Source organism: Trachypithecus francoisi, unplaced genomic scaffold, assembly GCF_009764315.1.
Source record: "Trachypithecus francoisi isolate TF-2019V2 unplaced genomic scaffold, Tfra_2.0 Lachesis_group8, whole genome shotgun sequence".
Taxonomy (NCBI): domain Eukaryota; kingdom Metazoa; phylum Chordata; class Mammalia; order Primates; family Cercopithecidae; genus Trachypithecus; species Trachypithecus francoisi.
In genome coordinates this window covers 92,964,147-92,985,533 of record NW_022681473.1, presented here as the reverse complement: position 1 = coordinate 92,985,533, position 21,387 = coordinate 92,964,147, and the positions used below count along the sequence as shown (strand labels likewise).

The 21,387-nt window shown below is 40.0% G+C and overlaps 1 protein-coding gene and 1 pseudogene across 1 annotated transcript; both read left to right on the top strand.

Annotated features, from left to right (window-relative positions):
• Positions 1 to 2,408: 2,408 nt before the first annotated feature.
• On the top strand, positions 2,409 to 3,411 carry LOC117081261 (annotated as a pseudogene).
• A 9,327-nt stretch (positions 3,412 to 12,738) lies between these two features.
• MMP1 (matrix metallopeptidase 1) lies at positions 12,739 to 20,926 on the top strand. Its single transcript, XM_033207076.1, has 10 exons — positions 12,739 to 12,978; positions 13,463 to 13,707; positions 13,801 to 13,949; positions 14,176 to 14,301; positions 15,368 to 15,523; positions 15,684 to 15,801; positions 18,228 to 18,361; positions 19,347 to 19,509; positions 20,036 to 20,139; positions 20,321 to 20,926. Exons 1-10 carry the CDS (start codon positions 12,874 to 12,876, stop codon positions 20,428 to 20,430), a joined length of 1,410 nt encoding a protein of 469 aa, XP_033062967.1. The 5' UTR covers positions 12,739 to 12,873; the 3' UTR covers positions 20,431 to 20,926.
• Positions 20,927 to 21,387: the final 461 nt, after the last annotated feature.

Genomic DNA, 21,387 nt, shown 5'->3' with positions numbered 1-21,387 from the left:
GTTCTGGCTATAATCCTTAGAGCTTTCTATAAAAATGATTTTGTCCCATGCATTCTATCTATATACATTCTTCCACTCCACCATAGGCATTCTATTTTTGAAAGTTGTGTGGCCTGGAAACCTAGTTTTCTTTCCCAAGACCACAGAGGAGAACTAGGCTGTGCCTAAAGATAGGGCACTGTCTTTTATCAACTTCGCTGCAGAACCCACAGAGCCTTGCTGCAGGGTGATAGGCCAAGGCTATCTCTGCATTTTACCTGAAATTGAATTTAGTTGAGAAAGCACACACAAAAATAAACACAATAAAGCTAACTCTTATTTAGCTTGTATTCCACTATTCTGTGTCAGAAACTATTTTCATTGCATGTGATTTAAATGGGAAATAATACATTTATATTACCCTAACTTCAAGGACCATTAATATGAAATAGGGAAGCAGAAGTTGATTTCCTTTTCAATTGATCTCTAGGATTAAAATTTTTTATGAGACAATTCAGAGAGTAGGTAATTTGGTCTCCTTTCTGAAATAGAATGAATCTCCAAAATTCTCCACAATGCAGTATGTGATTCTGAAGCTGACTAGTTGCATGTCCTCAGCCTTAAGCCAAATCCCAACAAATACCTACTCATGTTCTGGTGTATAAAATGGCTTAAGAATCATTCACTTTTATCAGCTCCCCAAGACCCAACAAAGGACCCTCGCAGGCAGGGTTTATTGAAATAGTCCAGATAGCTGTCTAACCACACAGATCCTTATAAGTCCCTCTCCACTTAACTCTCCAAGAATGCCCAACAGATATTAGTTATGCCAATACGACAAGATCTATTATCAGTAGTAAGAAGTGCCAGAACTAAAAGAGTAGTAAAAAAGGACTTTGATTAAATTTGTTTCAGCCATTAACAGATTTCTGGATAAATTGCCTAGACAGTACATACTTGCATTTTGAATCTTATTTTCCCTGTCTTTTATAATAATTTTGGAGATATATACCCACATAAATATTCATTGGCATAATAGGAATTACACTTAAGATTTTAACAGCTACTTGAAGAAATAATAATTTGTGCAATAATTAGGCTGCATCCATTTCATGAGCAAATTAACTTCTAAGAGTTAAATTGGTGTCTGATTACTTTTACAATTTCTAGCCTTGCAGATCAGACCTACTTACTAAGTGGGAGTGAGCTCAGTCTACTTTCAATTTGTTCATACAAAAGTCCAGGGGATACTTGACTAACATGTTGTCCACATATACTGAGACAGTCTGATAAATATATTTTCTTTGAGAGTTCACTATGGTTTCTTGGGTTTAACCATATAGTAGTCTGTTCTCACGCTGCTAATAAAGACATACCTGAGACCAGGTAATTTAAAAAGGAAAGAGATTTAATTGACTCACAGTTCCACATGGCTGGGGAGGCCTCACAATCCTGGCAGAAGGCAAATGAGGAGCAAAGTCGAGGTCTTACATGGTGCTAGGTAAGAGAGCATGTGCAGGTGAACTCTCCCTTTTTAAAACCATCACTTCTTGTGAGACTTATTCACTATCACGAGAACAGCACGGGAAACACCCGCCCCCATGACTCAATTACCTCCCACAGGATCACTCCCAAGACATGAGAATTATGGGAGCTACAATTCAAGATGAGATTTGGGTGGGGACACAGCCAAACCACATCAAACCACTTCAGCATATAGAGTGACTATGCTTCCCCTCAGACTTGCAAAGTGAGAGAACTCTTACTGAAAGAAGGGACACTTACCCTCAAAAGCACTGAGTGCCACTTTTTCTATTCTATTGCATGTAACCTAACATTTCCCCTGTTGAAAAAGTTTCTACAAATCAACTGGTAAACCCTGGAGAATGGGCAGGGACACAATGAAAACATCAGCCTTTTTTTCAACGAATTACCTTTCATTAAGAGAATGAGGTGAAGATAAGGAAAATATGAAAAGGGTTTTAAGAAAGTGTAATATTCTAAGAAAATTCAGAGTGAAACTATTGGGCTGGAGCTGGAGTAACAAGATGGCGGCATCGACAGAGGGCCAGGGGTCTTTCCGGGCTGGAGCCACTGGCAGTGATGACAATGGTACCCCTGCCCTAGCTCACCGCACCCCTTTTTCCAGCCTGTACATAGCTGAGACAGCAAGGCAGTGGCGCCGCCCAGAAACAAGTGGCCCAGCCTTGTAACTGCAAGAACCCCTTTCCAAACTGAGTCTGGCCACAAGAAACCTGTCTAATGATCAGGTTCCCCCTCAGTCAATTCTGGGGCGTGAATATGAGGGAGGCCTCCGTGTTCCATGTCCCGTTTCCTGCCACCTTCCGCCGTGGAGGAGCCCCAGAGGCCTCCGTCCTTCTCTCAGAGGCGTCTAGGCTTGGCCTCAGCCTCCATCTTCATCTCTTGGGATGGCGAGCAGCAGCGGATCCAAGGCCGAATCTGTTGTTTGAGGGCAATATAAACTAGTAAGGAAGATCCGGTCTGGCTCCTTCTGGGACCTTTATCTGGCCATCAACATCACCAATGGCGAGGAAATGGCAGTGAAGCTAGAATCTCAAAAGACCAGGCATCCCCAGTTGCTGTAGGAAAGCAAACTCTGTAAGATTCTTCAAGGTAGGGCTGGCATCCCCCCTACACTGTGGTATGATCAGGAAAAAGACTGCGATGTACCAATCATAGACCTTCTGGGACCTAGCCTCGAAGACCTCTTCAATTTCTCTTCAAGAAGGTTCACAATGAAAACTGTACTTACGTTAGTTGACCAGACTATCAATAAAATTGAGTATGTGCATACAAACAGTTTTATACACAGAGACATTAAAACAGATAACTCCCTAAAGGTATTGGGCATCACTGTAGTGAGTTATTCTTTATTGATTCTGGTTTGGTCAAAAAATACAGCAACAGCAAGACAAGGCAACACATACTGTGCAGATAAGATAAAAACCTCACTAGCACTGCCTGATGTGCCAGCATCAGTGCACATCTTGGTATTGAGCAGTTACAGAAATGACGTGGAATCCTTAGGCTGTTTTGATGTATTTTAATAGAACCAGCTTGCCATGGCAAGGACTAAGGTCCGCAACAAAGAAACAAAAATATGAAAAGATTAGTGAAAAGAGGATGCCCACTCCTGTTGAAGTTTTATGTAAGGGGTTTCCTGCAGAATTTGCCATGTGCTGTAATTGCGGTAAATTTCCTGCAGAACTTGCCAACTGTAATCGCGGGCTACACTTTGAGGAAGTCCTGGATGAGGTGTATCTCAGACAGCTATTCCGCATTCTTTCGAGGACCCTGAGCCACCAATATGATTAAACGTTTTATTGGACAATGTTAAAGCTGAAAGTAGCCCAGCAGACCACCTCTTCCAGTGGGCAGGGTTAGCAGGCCCAAACCCCCATAGGTTTCTAAGCATGAGCTGAGGAACAGAAGAAGCAGAGCAGATGATCGGAGCCGCGTTTGTTGCTGCTAGAAATTTTATTTCATATGTACACTGGCCCATGGTAGTTGCAACCATTTACTTCGTGTTAGGAACTTAATTTCAGTATGAACTGACTCTGGGCAGTACTGGTAATGCTGTATCCTGAATTGCAGCTGCTGTAATTGTGAATATTAACTGAGATAGTGAAACATGGTGTCCGGTTTTCTATTGCATTTTTTTCAAGTGGAAAAATTAACTGAATGTTTGACTCACACAAATTAGTGGAGAAACTGGGCATATGCCAATTTTTTGTTAAAACCTTTTTTTTTTTTTAACTATACTACTTTGAGATTTCATTTAAGAAAAATGAGATAAAGTCTTCAGCCACAGTTGTGACGGTTGTAAGTGCTCACAATTGTGCATTCTTAGCATTTTTCCATCTCTGGGGTTTGCAAGGTCTTCACTTAAAACATTCTTAAAATGGTTGTCCTGTTGTTTGAAAGCCAATTGATACGGTAGCAACCAAATATCCCATTGTTTGAGCATATGAAAGACTCTGCCTGCTCACTTGTGCTAGAAATAACAGCATCCAAAGTGAAGATGTAAGAAAAACTTAGTGACTACTAGGTTATTCTTAGGACTCTGCATTAATTGTATAATGTTCTTATTATTTAAAAAAGCACATTTGTCACAGAAATTTAGTTAACATCTTACAACTAAACATGTATGTATGTTGCTTAGATAAATGTAATCACTGTAAACATCTATATGATCTGGGATTTTGTTTTTATTTTGAAATGGGAACTTTTTTTGTTTACAAGTTCATTGAAAACTAAAAACTTTCTTTAAAAAAAAAACTATCACACAAAGGGAGAAAGGTATGGAGAACATTGTCAGTGAAGTAACATTTAGACTGAGCCTTGCAGAATGGGTAGACTTGTACTAAGCAGAAATAGAGGAGAATACAAAAACATAAAAAAGCAGGACATGTGCAAGGCACATTTGGGAAACAATGTAATTCACTTTGTTTGTAAGGGGGTAGGATGAGAGGGAAGTGGGACCGGTAAGTCATTTTTAGACTTGAGCATGGAAGGTCTTAAGTGCTAAAGTTAGTTTATATCTGTTTTGCTTTTTTAAAATTTTTTATTTCTATAGGTTATTGGGGAACAGGTGGTGTTTGGTTACATGTGTAAGTTCTTTAGTGATGATTTGTGAGATTTTAGTGCACCCATTACCTGAGCAGTATATACTCAAGTTGTAGTCTTTTATCCTTCACCCCCTTCCCACCCTTTCCTTCTGAGTCCCCAAAATCCAGTGTGTAATTTTGTTTTTGTTTTTGTTTTTGTTTTTTTTGAGATGGAGTCTCACTCTGTGGCCCAGGCTGGAGTGCAGTGGCGCCATCTTGCAGTGGCTCACTGCAAGCTCTGCCTCCCGGGTTCACACCATTCTCCTGCCTCAGCTTACCGAGCAGCTGGGACCACAGGCACCCACGACCACACCCAGCTAATTTTTTGTAATTTTTAATAGAGACGGGGTTTCATCATGTTAGCTAGGATGGTCTTGATCTCCTGACCTCGTGATCTGCCTGCCTCGGCCTCCCAAAGTTCTGGGATTCATTGTGTCATTTTTATGCCTTTGCATCTTCACAGCTTAGCTCCCACTTATGAGTGAGAACATATGATGTTTGATTTGCCATTCCTGAGTTACTTCACTTAGAAGAACAGTCTGTAATCTCATCCAGGTTGCTGCAAATGCCATTAATTCATTCCTTTTTATGACTTAGTAGTATTCCATCATATATAATAGTATTCCATCATATATAATATATATACTATATATATCACAGATATATATCTGTCAGAGATATACTATATGTATCATATATATCACACTATATATATATATATATATCACAGTTTATCCACTTGTTGATTCATGGGCATTTGGGTTGGTTCCACATTTTTGCAATTGCAAATTGTGCTGGTATAAACATGCATGTGCAAGTATCTTTTTCATATAATTTACTTATTTTCCTCTGGGTAGATACCCAGTAGTGGGATTGCTGGATTAAATGGTAGTTCTACTTTTAGCTCTTTAAGGAATCTCCACACTGTTTTCCGTAGTGGTTGTACTAGCTTACATTCTCACCAGTAGTGTAGAAGTGTTCCCTGATCACCACATCCATGCCAACATCTACCATTTTTTGACTTTTTGATTATAGCCCTCTTGCAGGAGTAAGGTGGTATCGCACTGTGGTTTTGATTTGCATGTCCCTGATCATTAGTGATGTTGAGCATATTTTCATATGTTTGTTGGTCATTTGTGTATCTTCTTTTGAGAATTGTCTGTTCATGTGCTTAGCCCACTTTTTGATGACCGTTGTTTGTTTTTTTCTTGCTAATGTATTTGAGTTTGTTGTAGATTCTGGATATTAGTCCTTTGTCAGATATATCAATTGTGAGGATTTTCTCCCACTCTATGGGTTGTCTGTGTACTCTGCTGACTGTTCCTTTTGCCTTGCTACACAATGGACACTGCTGAAGCATTTTATTCATAAAAATAATTACAAATATTTTGTGTGTGTTCACTGTGTGCCATTGTACTAATATATTTTACATGTATTATTTTAGTCTCCAAATAACCATCTAAGGCAGGTGCTGTTATTATTTCCATTTCTTAGATGAGAAAATAAAAAGGTTGAATAATTGGTCATTTAACTAGTGACTGGCGGAGTTGGCATTTGAACCCGGGTCTGTGATTTAGCAAGCTGTGCTGGGTAAAAGGTATATAAGGAGAAATAGGAGTCTTGGTTTAAAAGAAAATGAAAACAGATCTATCCAGATGGAAGTGTCCTGGTGGCAGTGGAAACTATGAGACAGGAGTTCAGGAAAACAGTAGGGCTCGAGTTTAGGAAGGCAGTTTTTGTGGGTATGTTGGGTGACGTTGTGGGAATAGATGAGACTGTCCTGGGGAAATAGGGGCCAGAGATTAAAAGTGAAGACTCGGCCGGGCGCGGTGGCTCATGCCTGTAATCCCACCACTTTGGGAGGCCGAGGCGGGCGGATCACGAAGTCAGGAGATCGAGACCATCCTGGCTAACACGGTGAAATCCCGTCTCTACTAAAAATACAAAAACATTAGCCGGGTTTAGTGGCGGGCGCCTGTAGTCCCAGCTATTCAGGAGGCTGAAGCAGGAGAATGGCGTGAACCCGGGAGGCGGAGGTTGCAGTGAGCCGAGATCGCGCCACTGCACTCCAGCCTGGGTGACTGAGCAAGACCCTGGGCGACTGAGCAAGAATCTGTCTCAAAAAAAAAAAAAGAAAAGAAAAGAAAAAAAAATCAAAAGAAAAGTGAAGACTCAAAACAGGACGTTGGTGAATGGCTAAATTCAGGAGGAAGGAAAGGAAGGAGACGCCAGAAAAGGAGGGGAAATAATCAGAAAGGTACAGGGAGAAAAATAAAGTGCAGAAACTCCAAGCTGAGGGTTTCCAAGACTGAGCATTGAACGCTAAAAAGGACTGATGAAAATGTGAGCTGAAGAAAAGCCATTTGACTTTTTAAAAATGATGGGTGTTAATAGTAATGTTTGAAAATGTACTGCAAGGGGGTGAGCTCAAGGTCAAGATCAAAGTTAAGTAATAAGGCTGATGATAAAAAGAAGTGACACTCAAGGAGTTATGGATTGCAACAGTTGTTAGGGTTGTGCTCCTCCGTTTATTTCACAGAGCAGCCATGTTCACAGGATAAGGGAAAGAATCAGTGCCAAGTACAAGAAACACCCTTGAGAGAGAAGGGTATAACTCACAGGAGGGGACTGTGCAGTCTTATTGGTGATTTCATCGATAATTTTCTATTAGAACTAAAAAATGCATCTCAATGTCAAGTATAAAAAGATGTCTGCAGGGATTAATCTTTTGTATTAAGAGCTAAATGACCTGGTTTTGCAGCCAAAGACCTTTTTCAAGTTTCTGTCTCTACTGCTTGCTAGAGGAACCGTCTTGGACAAAAGACTTAGTCATGGAAAGTTGTCCCAGTTTCTTCATCTATGAAATAGAAATAATAGTATCCACCCTAATTGTTCCACAGGATTATTGTGAGGATAAAATAGTTTTGTAAGTTAATGGTATAGAGAGCCCAGTAAAGGTTAAATGTTATTTCTTTCAGTGAGAACTCATAAGAATTGACTGATTCTTAGCCAGGCATGGTGGTGCATGCCTGTAATTCCAGCCACTTGGGAGGCTGAGGCAGGAGAATTGCTTGAGCCTGGGAAGTGGAGGTTGCAATGAGCCAAGATCATGCCACTGCCCTCTAGCTTGGGAGACAGAGTGAGACTCTGTCTCAATAGAAATAAAAAAAAGAAGAATTGACTGATACAAGGAAAACCAGCTGACCAACCCAATGGTCATCATAAATGATTATAACTTTAGGAGGCTAATGAGGGAGGATCACTTGAGGCTAGGAGTTTGAGACCAGCCTGAATAGCATAGCAAGACCCTGTCTCTACAATAATAATAATAATAATAATAATTAGCTGGGCATGGTGGCATACACCTGTAGTCCCCCAGTTGCTGTACGAGAGCTATAGTCCCAGCTACTTAAGAGGCTGATATGGGAGGATCACTTGAGCCCAGGAAGTGGGGGCTGCAATGAGCCATTGTTATGCCACTGCATTCTAGCCTGGGCAACCAAGCAAGACTCTGTTTCAAAAAAGTATAATAATAATAAAAAAAGAATTATAGCTGAGGCATGAATAGTTAAGAGTAATTAAAAATAACTGGGTAGTAGGCTTAGAGAACATTTCACTTTGTGAAAAACAGAAAAATTCTGCAAAAATGGAATGTAGTTTAAATTCTGCAACAATGAAATGTAGTTTGAATTCTGAATCATGGACTAAAAGCTCTGCAGACCACACATGTGTACGTGTCAGAGACTCCAAACAAGCAAGTCATAGTCTGGGTACATGATAAAATCTCACAGGAAGCTTCCTCACATATTTAAGATCCATCTGAAATTCATATTCACAGATATAAGAGCTGAGAAAGGATGGTTTTGACAGGGCTGAACTGAGCTATGGTACGAGTAACACTCATTCCCAGAAAGCCTCTTAGTTTGAATTTCCTTTAAAAGGAGATACAACTGCAAAAATCTGTTTCACAAATGTGCTAACTATAAGCATTTTCCACAGTGTTTAATAAACTATGCAGATAAGAAAATATTATTGGCAAACACATTAATAAAATGCTCAAAATAATCAGATACTAAATGCTTGTAGCATGGCATGCAAATCACCAAAAATTAATGTGCTATGCTTCATATAAAATCTCCAGTAAGGTTGGATGTGGTGGCTCATGCCTATAATCCCAACACTCTGGGAGGCCGAGGTGAGAGAATTACTTGAGGCCAGGAGTTTGAGACTAGCCTAGCCAACATAGTGAGACCTCAACTCTACAAAAAAATTTTAAAATTAGTGGGACATGGTGGTGCACATCTCTAGGGCTAGCTACTTGGGAGTCTGAGGCGGGAGGATTACTTGAGCCCAGTAGTTTGAGGTGCCTACACTTCAGCCTAAGCGACAGAGAGAGACCTTGTCACTAAATAAAAAAATTAGTTAATTGAATCTCCAGTCAGTTGATATGTCCAAATTCTTCCCATGGTAATTTTAAAAACTTTAGTCTTAGGAGAGTAAAAGACATAAAAACCTAGTCATGGGCATAAGACTTCTTATGAAGAACTCAACCTAATGAGAAATAGACCCTTTATTTAAGTGTCATTTAAGTATCTATTTCTTCATTGATCTGTTCATTTATTAACTCATGTAACAACCATTTGCAGATACCTACTAAGTTGAGGTAGTATAAACTACAAATTCAAGAAGTTTGGTAAGGGAAATAAGGGAGATTGAGTGACAGCTTGAAGGGGAAGATTCTTTCAGGCCTGTGGGAAAGGGTGGTAGCATGGAGACATTATTGTGGACTTAATGTGATAGTCCTCGTGTCTCCAGACACTCTCTCTCTCTTAGGAAAGCAAGATTTCTATCCCCAGAGTATGTATGTGTCATGTCTGGACTGCAGTGGCACAGAGCTGTGTTCAACAAGTGACTACCACTCTGCTGTGTGCCCTGGGACTCGGGGTTAATTGATCAATCCTTTCTACCTGGAAGGTAACCATGAGGACTAATGGAACCAGTGTGTACCAAGTGTCTGTTAAGTGTCTGGTCAATGGTTATCCATAAAGCTACTGTATGGCCATATGTAGGAAGAACACAGACGGTGGGGCAAATTTTTCCCACGTGTAACTCTCACAACAAAATAGCATTAAATACTTAATGTTTCTGGCTAAAGACCATTTCAAGACTGGCAGGACAAAAAAATAGAAAAAAATATCTGACACCCAAATGGAGTTACAAAATTAAAAAGGCTGAATTCCCAAGCTTACAAAAATATGAAGCAAGATTGAAATTTCAAGACTGAGTTTAATATGGAAAAATATAAATATATTTGAGGACTTTCACAGAGCGGACAGCATGAATCAACCAAGAAAACCATGGAAATAATTTGCCTGCCTGGAAATAGTCTGGAGTCAGCTGACACAGCCACACTCATGAGAGCCCTCTTATGCTTGTCATAAGGAGTAGAGGAATAATTTCAGAAATTACATTTAAAAAAAATTATGGGGGAAGAAGACGCTCCCAGAGGAAACAAATAATCTGGATGTGAAGAGCAAATACAAATTTAACATGTTTTGAGCTTCCTGGAAACTATGCTAAGTCTAGGCATTGCTAGGATTTGGTAGGATTTAATCCCAAGCTTTCTGTTCTAAATTTTTGTTTTCTTTTTTACTCTCAAATAAATCACATGCTAGCACCAGCTGCAAAGTTACATATGTTGCATTAGAAGATCTTCCTTGAATACTTAACTGGAAATTGCAAGATTCAGGGCCGTGTGAATCTAGGCTGGCTGCTTAACCAAAACTTAATTTAACTTTTTTTGCTTTTAAAATTTTTTTGCTTTTTTTGAAAAAAAAATAATGAAAAGCTGTTTCAAGCAACCGGTTTCCAATCCACGTCAGCAACTGTGACATTTAATGAAACACCATGAGCATTTAGCATGAGAGCTCTGGACTCAGACACCGGGGAGCTTTGCTAGAGAAGGGAGGACAAAGCAGGCATGATGTGGGGGGTTGTGGGGAACTCCAAGGCTCTATTTCCGACTTCCATCAGAGAACTCCTGTTTCCATCTGGTTTTCAAATTTGCTTTCCAAAAGGGATTTTGTTTAAGTAAAGGATACAGAAGTTTATAAAAGTTTGAAAACTCCTGGACTGTAGGATGTGCAGGCTCTTGCCAGATGGGACAGTGTATGAGACTCTTCCAGGCTGACGTCTTATGCAACTTCCTGTCCAATCACAGATGGTCATGATGCTGCTTTCCTGAGTTAACCTATTAACTGACCCTTGTTTCCCAGGCCTCAGTAGAACTAGGGGTGTAACCTCTTCACACTAACTAGACTCCCTCACAATCGAGTATATCTGCCACTCCTTGACTTTTAAGACATAGTCTATGTTCACCCTGTAATGTGAACAGCCCCTTTCACTATTTTCCTTGTCCATGCTGGAGTCACTATAGTGGCAAGTGTTCTTTGGTCTCTGCCCCACCCTCCCTCTGATGCCTGTGAGAAGGAGAGGATTTCATTTTCACGAGAACTTCTTCCTATTCCTCTTACCCTCTTGAAATTACGTTACTCCACTTAGATGAGGAAGTTGTGGTTAAATTATTAGAGAGAATACGATTTATTTCAAAACAATCCAAGATATATTGAAGTATTGTTTATGAGTAAGATATCAGTCTTGGTGCAGCAAGGAAACAGGAATCCATAAGGGGAGGAAAGTCTTGAAAAGCAAACCTGATACAGTGGAAAAGGTGGGAGACACCATAAGGTGCTGGAGTGATAAAACAGAGGCCAGGGTTTCTCCACTGTATGTTTCCGCTAAATGCTTCCAAGGAAGGAGAGTGGGGCATGACTGGAGGAGCTACAGAGATAGACCAACTTTTCTCACCAAGAATGCTATAGATAGCACTGGTAGTACCCAAGACAACTTAATGTGGAAGGTAAGTACATGAATATATATCTTTCATTACAGAGCCATGTAGTTATTTTAATGGGCAGGAGATGCTAAATAAGATCTTTTGAATGGAGGAATGCATAAATATATGAATGAAAGCATACATGAAAGAATAAATAAATGCTGCCTAGCATCAAGGAGCAAAGATATATTTATATTAGGGGAAACAAGTATGATTAAAAATAAGACCCCAGAGTCATGCTTAGTCTCTTTCCAGCCTTTTCATCATCTGGTACATTCGGACAGGTTTCAGAGAAGGATCCTATTTGTCCCATGATGATGATGGGCAAGGCCTGCAGAGGGTGGGGAGTTATCTCATACTCCACCTGTAGATGAGGGGTCTTCTCAGGTAAGGCTCTTAAATCCTAGGCCTGAGTAAATTTTTTCAAATTTTATTTTAGACAGGGTCTCTCTCTGTTGCCTAGACTGGAGTGCAGTGGCACGATCACAGTTTACTGCACCCTCAACCTCCCGGGCCCAAGTGATCCTCCCACCTCAGCCTCTTCAGTGGCTGGGACTCCAGGTGCATGCCTCTATGCTTGGCCAATTTTTAAAATGTTTGTTTGTTTGTTTGTTTGTTTTTTATAGTGGTGGGGTTTCACCATGTTGCCCAGGCTGATCTTGAACTCCTCGGCTCAAGCGATTCCCCTGCCTCGGCCTTCCAAAATTCTGAGATTATAGGCTTGAGCCACCATGTCTGGCTCTGAGTAAAGATTAAGGGAAGCCGTGGTGCTATCGCAATATGGTACCAGGCAGCTTAACAAAGGGAGAAGGGAACCTCAGAGAACCCCAAAGAGCCACCATAAAGTGAGTGCTGGAGGAGCTGAACTTCAGTCAGCACAGGTGATGAACAGCCATCAGGTGTGCCATGTTAGTAATTCCACCCTCTGCCCTGGGAGCAAGGTGTGTGGGGAAACCTGGAGCACTTTATGACCATCAGAATTAAGTCTTTTTCAAAAAGGTCATGCAGTACTCTTTGACCTGTGTATATAACAAGAGCCTTTCTCATATCGGATAGAAATGAATTGGAGGAAACCACTGTCTACATGGCAGAGTGTGTCTCCTTCACACACGTCTTGTTTGAATTTAATCATGATATTGCAACACCAGGTGATTCCAAGCAATCTGCTAGGAGTCACCATGTCTAATGATTGCTTAGTCTATTCACAGCTAATCAAGAGGATGTTGCAAAACATGAGTCACACAGCCTCCGGCTTTCTAGAAAGCAAGGACTCTATATATACAGAGGGAGCTTCCTCGCTGAGATATTGAAGCAGCAGGAAGCTGAGAAGTCACCACTTACCTTGGGCTGAGAAAGAAGACAAGGGCCAGTATGCACAGCTTTCCTCCACTGCTGCTGCTGCTGTTCTGGGGTGTGGTGTCTCACGGCTTCCCAGCGACTCTAGAAACACAAGAGCAAGATGTGGACTTAGTCCAGGTAAATGCTACATTGCATCTGACAATAATGCAAATCTTTAGTTTGTATTTTTCTGCAGTAATATAATAGAGTTTTTTAAGGATGGATTTCCTATAAAGAGATTTTTTTTTTTGCTAGAAACAGCACCCTCCCCCAAAAACATATCTAGCCATGCATAGGCTCTCCTTTTCCATTTGGAGGTGAGAGTGAACTAAAGGAACAGCATCCAAACCTCTCTCCACAAATTGTAGACTTGTAGCAGTATGCAAATCTTGCTCTATAAAAATTGCTCTACTATGAAGTTCTTACTTCACAGTAATTAATAGTAGGAACATTTCTACTCTGAAATTTCATTTCTCACCAAAAATAAGGATAAAAGCAATTGCAAAATCTAAACACAAGCTTTAAAAGCAGTTCTCTGTTCTGGCTAAAACTTAACGCCATCAATTTTTAGAATAATGAGAAAGATTTTCCATGCAGTGTTTCGACAATTTTCTTTTGTCAGAAATACCTGGAAAAATACTACAATCTGAAGAATGATAGGAGACAAGTTGAAAAGCAGAGAAACAGTGGCCCAGTGGTTGAAAAATTGAAGCAAATGCAGGAATTCTTTGGGCTGAAAGTGACTGGGAAACCAGATGCTGAAACCCTGAAGGTGATGAAGCAGCCTAGGTGTGGAGTGCCTGATGTGGCTCAGTTTGTCCTCACGGAGGGGAACCCTCGCTGGGAGCAAACACATCTGACCTACAGGTAGGCAGATGGAGGGCCAGAGTGAGAGAGCTATTTCCCACGATAGTGGTAAGAAGTCATGTCCAATGTGTCTCTATCTTGTTTCATTCTAAGGATTGAAAATTACACGCCAGATTTGCCAAGAGCAGATGTGGACCGTGCCATTGAGAAAGCCTTTCAACTCTGGAGTAATGTCACACCTCTGACATTCACCAAGGTCTCTGAGGGTCAAGCAGACATAATGATATCTTTTGTCAGGGGAGGTAAGTTCTTCTTGTAGAACCTTAACCTCACCTTGCCCTTAAATCTCGTAGCTGTGCAACTGGAATTGCTTGTTTAAGAGGAATGTTGATTTTATGGGCTCAAAGAGGAAAACTGCATCACATTTGATGGAAGTCTATTGGCCTCTTAACAAAGCTAATGCTTGCCCTTCTGGCTTAGCTTACATAAGAACCACAAGGAAACTTCACTGAATTCTGTTTCTTTCAGATCATCGGGACAATTCTCCCTTTGATGGCCCTGGAGGAAATCTTGCTCATGCTTTTCAACCAGGCCCAGGTATTGGGGGGGACGCTCATTTTGATGAAGATGAAAGGTGGACCAACAATTTCAGAGGTAAGTCAATCAAATTTGCCTCTTTCAATTCTCCTCTCTCCCTTTCATGTTTCATTGTAATATTGGTTGATCTAGTTGAAAGAATCATTCGTAGAAGCATATATTTATCTATTACCACTCAGAAAATCAGTGATATATTTAGAAAAGTGAAAGGTCTTTTCTGCTAGCTAACAACATCTTAGCAGTGACAACTAGGCTACTCTAAAATTTTTATTAAGAAAATGTTGAAAACTTTGATGTTTTACTTGTGGGCATCAACATTAAATCTTTTTAATTAGAAGAAAACAGCAACATTTAACAGTGGTCATAAACTTACATGGAAATTAAAGAAAATGAAGGCTTTTTGTATTTTCCAAAATTTCCAGCAGTCAACATTGATCAGTTTTGTAAATAAGAAATATATTAAATGTTAGGCTGGGCACAGTGGCTCATGCCTGTAATCCCAGTGATTTGGGAAGCCGAGGCAGGAAGGTCACAAGGTCAGGAGTTCGAGACCAGTCTGACCAATATGGTAAAACCTCGTCTCTACTAAAAATATAAAAATTCGACAGGCATGGTGGCACACGCCTGTAATCTCAGCTACTCAGGAGGCTGAGGCAGGAGAATCACTTGAACTCAGGAGGCGGAGGTTGCAGTGAGCCGAGACTGCACCACTGCACTCTAGCCTGGGTGACAGAGCAAGAATTCATCTCAAAAAAAAAAAAAAAGAAAAGAAAAGAAAAAGAAAAATATATAAAGTTAATAGAACTTTATTGCTTCTCTGCGAAATAATACATGTCATTTAATCATTGATAATATTGACTAATCCATAGTGGGCTTTCAGTCAGCTGAATTTGTCTTTTAATTGTATCAGTGTAATCATAGAGTTTAGATTTTAACCTGTCTCTTCATTGTTAATAAATGCATGCCTTCTGCCTTCGGAAAAAAGATATACAGACATATATTGCAAAAAGTCACTGATAAAATAGGAGCATTCTTCCTTGTAGTTGTAAATTATTTATTAGTTAAATGCCTCAAAACTGAATACATTTCAAATAATTACAAATGGATGTATTGGCCTTTTTAGAGTACAATTTATATCGTGTTGCGGCTCATGAACTTGGTCATTCTCTTGGACTCTCTCATTCTACTGATATCGGGGCTTTGATGTACCCCAGCTACACCTTCAGTGGTGATGTTCAGCTAGCTCAGGATGACATTGATGGCATCCAAGCCATATATGGTGAGTATGGAGAAAAGCATTACTGACAAGGGCCTGGTGGTCTTTATACCTGTTTCAAATAAAACAGTCATTAGCGATATCCTTGAAGAAGCTGTCTTCATTGTTTATGTAGCTTTCTAACGCTAGGCAAAACTAACTGCAGGTATTTTGTTTTCCTTAGGAGGTTCCCAAAATCCTGTCCAGCCCACCGGCCCACAAACCCCAAAAGTGTGTGACAGTAAGCTAACCTTTGATGCTATAACTACGATTCGGGGAGAAGTGATGTTCTTTAAAGACAGGTAAGATGTCAGTTCTACTTTGTGATCTGCATTTGTAATAATCACAACATTCACTACTATGGTTATTAATGATTATGCTTCACATGTTACTTATTTCACACTGATTTACATCTATAATTATATGGTAGCAACTGCATGCATTTGTACAACATAATGTACTTGTAACAACTTTGTTTTTCTACATGTAGGTAGAAAACATTAGGTTATCTGATCCTCAGAAAATATAGTTAATTTAGAAAACCAGTGTGTATGATCTTGTTTTACAGATCAGCAAAGTAAGTCAGAGAGAAGGAAAGAGATCTTTTGGGGGCATAGAGCTCATTGGCAGCAGAGCAGTTATTGGTCTTCTGTCTGCTACTTCAGGTCTCTTTTCATTATGCGACGCTTTATGATGATAAGTATCATAGGACTTTCTTAGGAGAAAGTGGTCCTTTCCATAGCAACGTCTCGCTGATAAGGGTTGCATAGCCATCCTTTAATTATCTCCCATGCCAGCCTGGAAAAATGGCCCTCCCAAAGCCTGTTTTCCTGAAGGCCCCCTGGAGGCCCAGAGAAGAAGAGATGGGACAGAGCCAATGCTGGGAAAGTCCCCAAGAACTGATGTAATCCCTCCTGGGACAGATAGGGGTAACATGGAGCTTCCCTCTTCAGAGAAGAATCCCAGAACTTCCTCTGCAGCATGTGGACTCAAAAAGGTTGGGGTCACCTCACATGCAAGGAGGAGGCCTGCTGTCTGTACCATAGTGATTCCTAAAGGATCAGGCAAAATAACACACTCTTTTGGTGTATTATTGCACACTGCATTTGGTGAATGATGTAGTCCACAGAATGATCAACACATAGAAATTCAGGGTAGTCTGAAAGGCTGGTTCTCTGCAGCCTTTCAAGTGCTGTGGCACTGTTTTACTACTCTGTAGTCACATCTCTCCTAGAATTCTGGGCACTGGCTCATAATTCTTTCTGCCCACTCTTTAGTTTTTAAGTGTAAAAGATAAGGCTGGAGGTAAACTATACAGGGTGTGGTTCAATGCTGGGACAAGTTAAGAAAACAGATGGTGTTAAAGGAAACCCCTCAGTACAGCAGGACACATCTATCAAACCAAATAGTACTAGATGGAACGGGACCAATTTGAGAATTTGCCAGAATTGAAAGGACACAGAGATCATTTAAATGTTGCCACATCGGGGAGACATGAAATGCTAGAGATAGATATAGTAACTGATTTGCCTAAGGCATCACAGCCAGGCAGAGGCAGGATGGGACCTAGAAGTCAGGTTTCTGACAGCCAAAGCCATAAGTTTCCCTGTGGCCTGGAATCTGGAGCTCTTCTGTGTCAGCCCACATGACAGTCCATGCTGTGCTGTTACCCTAGTCCCTATAAACTCTATAATCCACTTTGTGTAAGTACTACTAACCAAGGGACAACAAAGGGAGTGGCTGCCAGACCTCAGTTTAAAAATCAACCTTAGCCTCTTACCAGCCGGGTAGCCTTAGACACCTCCCTTATCTCCCTGACCTCAATTTCTCATCCTCAAATACTCTTTTGTAGTGTCCTTGTGATAAGCTCTGATGTAAGGACTGGGCCTGGTGTGTTGTAAGTCATCACTAAATATAGCATATTAGAGTCATGGTCCAGCTGGTAATGTGCACAGCCAATCCCTAATGGCTCACCAAAGCTGACTGTTAAATTTTGAAGAATTTTGCATGTTAACTGTGAACCATAGCCATTATTAAAAATTAAATTATAGGCCAGGTGCAGTGGATCACACTTGTAATCGCAGCACTTTGGGAGGCCGAGGTGAGGGAATAATTTGAGGTCAGGAGTTCAAGACCAGCCTGGCCAACACGGTGAAACCCTGTCTCTACTAAAAGTACAAAAATTAGCTGGGCGTGTTGACCTGCACCTGTAATCCCAGCTACTCAGGAGGCTGAGGCAGGAGAATCCTTGAACCTGGGAGGCAGAGGTTGCAGTGAGCCAAGATTATACCACCGCACTCCAGCCTGGGCGACAGAGTGAGACTCTGTCTCAAAAAAGTAAATAAATAAAAAATAAATAGATAAAACTTAAATTATATAAACAAAATTAAATTACATTAAAAGATAATAAAAATAATTAAAACTCATCTCTTCATCATAATTTTACTGCATTTTTCTACTTGTTTATGTTCTTAAAGTTACTTATGCCTATTTTATTTGTATGCTGTACAACGGTGCTCCACTGAGACTCGTGAAATTCATCATAATGGGAGTATTTCAACCTAGTGAGATCAGCAAATGCTATAAACCAACCCTCCTTTGGGGAGCTGAATGTTAAACATTTACCAGCACACCTCTAGTGCCAGCAACAAGAAGGAGCTGGAGCTGGATGTCTGCCAGAGATTACCAGAAATTAGATGGAAATGTTTCTTTCTTTTTTTCTAATCAGATTCTACATGCGCACAAATCCCTTCTACCCCGAAGTTGAGCTCAATTTCATTTCTGTTTTCTGGCCACAACTGCCAAATGGGCTTCAAGCTGCTTACGAATTTGCCGACAGAGATGAAGTCCGGTTTTTCAAAGGTAATCCTTCTAATTATTTTTCACTGTTTTAATAAATCAATTCAGATAGAATCTGAATTTTAACAAGTTTCGTGGGCAATTCATATGCACATCAAAGTATGAGAAGTTCTGAATACTGTGAATTGATTGAGAGAAACTTCTTCCATTCTGTCAGAATGAAACACAATCCAATGATCAGCTCCTGGACTTTGAAGACACTGTGTCATGCACAAGTATTTTTACAAACATGTGTTTAGCATAGTACAATGAGTAAGACATTTGACTCAGCCATACACTCAAGGCAAAGAATTAAATGCAGGTCAGGTGGGCCAAACGCTTTGAAACAGAATTTCTAGCCTTTAAATTATGAAATTAAAGGGATGTTAGAGACAGAAAGTTTCACGTTCCTTTTTCATGAGGAGTAAATAGCACGTGTGTACAATAAGAGAAATCTTGGCTTTAGTATATGAGACCAGCTTTATGTGATGAGGGCCTTACTGAGTATAAACACGGAAACTGGACACTGCATTAATTCAAGTATTTGGAACTGTCTTCTAGTCAAATGCAGTGATTTGAATCCCAGGATTGCAAATTCTTACAGGTTGTGAGTCACTACAGCACTCTGCCCTTTATTATACAAATTGTTTGAACTTCCACAGTCCATGAGCAAATCTGGGGAAATGAAGTTTCTATCACCAAGGTGGCATAACTAACTCTTTAGTCATTTGAACATCTGACTTTTGAAAGAAGCCCCCAACCCCATAAATGAGTCATTCTCAAAGCTTGCTGCAGATTAGAATCAACTAAGAAGCTTCAAAAGATAGATACATTTAATTGGTCTGAGATAGGGTCCCGGCATCAGTATTTTCAAAAATCTCCCTAGATGATTCTAATCTGCAGCCAGGGCACTGCACTAGCATGTGAAACTAAGAACTTACCTAGAAATTAACTTACTGCCTAGTGAAGTCTTAGGCAAGTGTTTTCATCACTGTTTCTTGATTGGCAGGGAATAAGTACTGGGCTGTTCAGGGACAGAATGTGCTACGCGGATACCCCAAGGACATCTATAGCTCCTTTGGCTTCCCTAGAACTGTGAAGCATATCGATGCTGCTCTTTCTGAGGAAAACACTGGAAAAACCTACTTCTTTGTTGCTAATAAATACTGGAGGTAAGTTTAAGTGCAGAGAATGTTAGGGCCTCAGTTCTTTCTACATAGAAAGTTCTAGAACACCCCATTTCAAAGTGAGTCTCAAACTGCCTTGACCAGCATCCTTTTCTGCAAATGGCTGGTGCCAATCTATCATCTATTTAGTCTGTTGACCAATAGTCATCACACAATGCCTGTACTGGGAATCCAGAGAATGTAGGGGGATGAATTTTAAAAGGATGTAGAATTGAGGGCATTCATCTTAACAGAGCTACTTTGGCCAAAAGTTACTTATCTTCCATAGTATGTTACCTCAGTAGGACATAGCATAGAACCTACTGGAGAATTCAATGTTGGATTTCAGAGGGGCCTTAAAGGCCTTTTAGTTCACCCAACATTCCACCTTACCCCATCTACTCCCCATTTCACAAATGATCCATAAAATGAAATATTCTGGTTAAATTCCTCATGGTGTATTTTCTGTAATGATTTTGAGAGTGCACATGTTTAGCAAAAGGTCTGACATTCTTAACTCTTTTCTGACCAGGTATGATGAATATGAACGATCTATGGACCCAGGTTATCCCAAAATGATAGCACATGACTTTCCTGGAATTGGCAACAAAGTTGATGCAGTTTTCATGAAAGATGGTAAGCAAATATGCATGTATTTCCTCCATTTCATTGCCATAGCAATAGCATCATTATTGTTAGTTAGAACAACAAATGCCAAAAATATCTGCGCTCACAAATGAATTGGTTTCTCAAGAATTCAAGTTAAACCTAGAAACTACTTGCATAATGTAGTAAGTCTCTTTTGTTTTGTTTCTAGGATTTTTCTATTTCTTTCATGGAACAAGGCAATACAAATTTGATCCTAAAACGAAGAGAATTTTGACTCTCCAGAAAGCTAATAGCTGGTTCAACTGCAGAAAAAATTGAACATTACTAATTTGAATGGAAAATACATTATGTGAGTCCAAAGGAGGTGTTTTCCTGAAGAACTGTCTATTTTTCAGTCATTTTTAAACTCTAGAATCACTGATACACAGAATATAATCTTATTTATACCTCATTTTGCATATTTTTTTTACAATTTAGAATGTAGCCCTTTTTGTACTGATATAATTTAGTTCCACAAATGGTGGGTACGAAAAGTCAAGTTCATGGCTTATGGATTCATATAGGCCAGAGTTGCAAAGATCTTTTCCAGACTATACAACTCTGACCTTGATCCCAGAGAGCAGCTTCAGTGACAAACATATCTTTTCAAGATAGAAAGAGACAGGAGACATGAGTCTTCACTGGAGGAAAAGCAGCTCAAGAACACATATGCAGTCACTAGTGTCACCCTGGATAGGCAAGGGATAACTCTTCTTACACAAAATAAAGAGTTTTATGTTTGAAATAAAGTCAACCTTGTTTCTAATGTTTTATATACTTTCTATATTTATTAGTTATTTTCTGATGACACAGTCACACTTATAAAGACTGCTTTTCAAATTTGAAATGGGAAGTAGACAATATAAAAAAAATTCATGTGGGAAATTAAGATATACAAAAAACTCAAATATTCTCTCTTCACATGGAATTTATACTGTATAAACTGGGGTGAGGGAGGGGAATCCATTTCCCTTGCCCCACGTATGGATTCCAAAAGCAGTTTTAGATAAAATCAGTGACATCATGATAGAGCATTCTAGGCATATGTCATTTTCTCTCTTCTGAACATATAGGAGGGTTCCATTTTCCCACAGTCGAACTCCTTGCAGAGTTGGGTGGTGGGCAGTGGGGCATCTGACTACTTCTAACCAGTGGGTTGAGTGAAGAAGTGAAAAATATCATTTTCAGACTGGAACATTTAATTGCTGGTGGAAATTTCTCTAGTAGTCTACTCCT

Excerpts from the sequence above, each read along its gene's own strand:
- MMP1 (XM_033207076.1), top strand. The coding sequence starts at position 12,874 with ATGCACAGCTTTCCTCCACTGCTGCTGCTGCTGTTCTGGGGTGTGGTG. Across the intron at positions 15,802-18,227 it reads GTGATGTTCTTTAAAGACAG|ATTCTACATGCGCACAAATC; the intron begins GTAAGATGTCAG and ends TTTTCTAATCAG. Across the intron at positions 19,510-20,035 it reads GTTGCTAATAAATACTGGAG|GTATGATGAATATGAACGAT; the intron begins GTAAGTTTAAGT and ends TTTTCTGACCAG.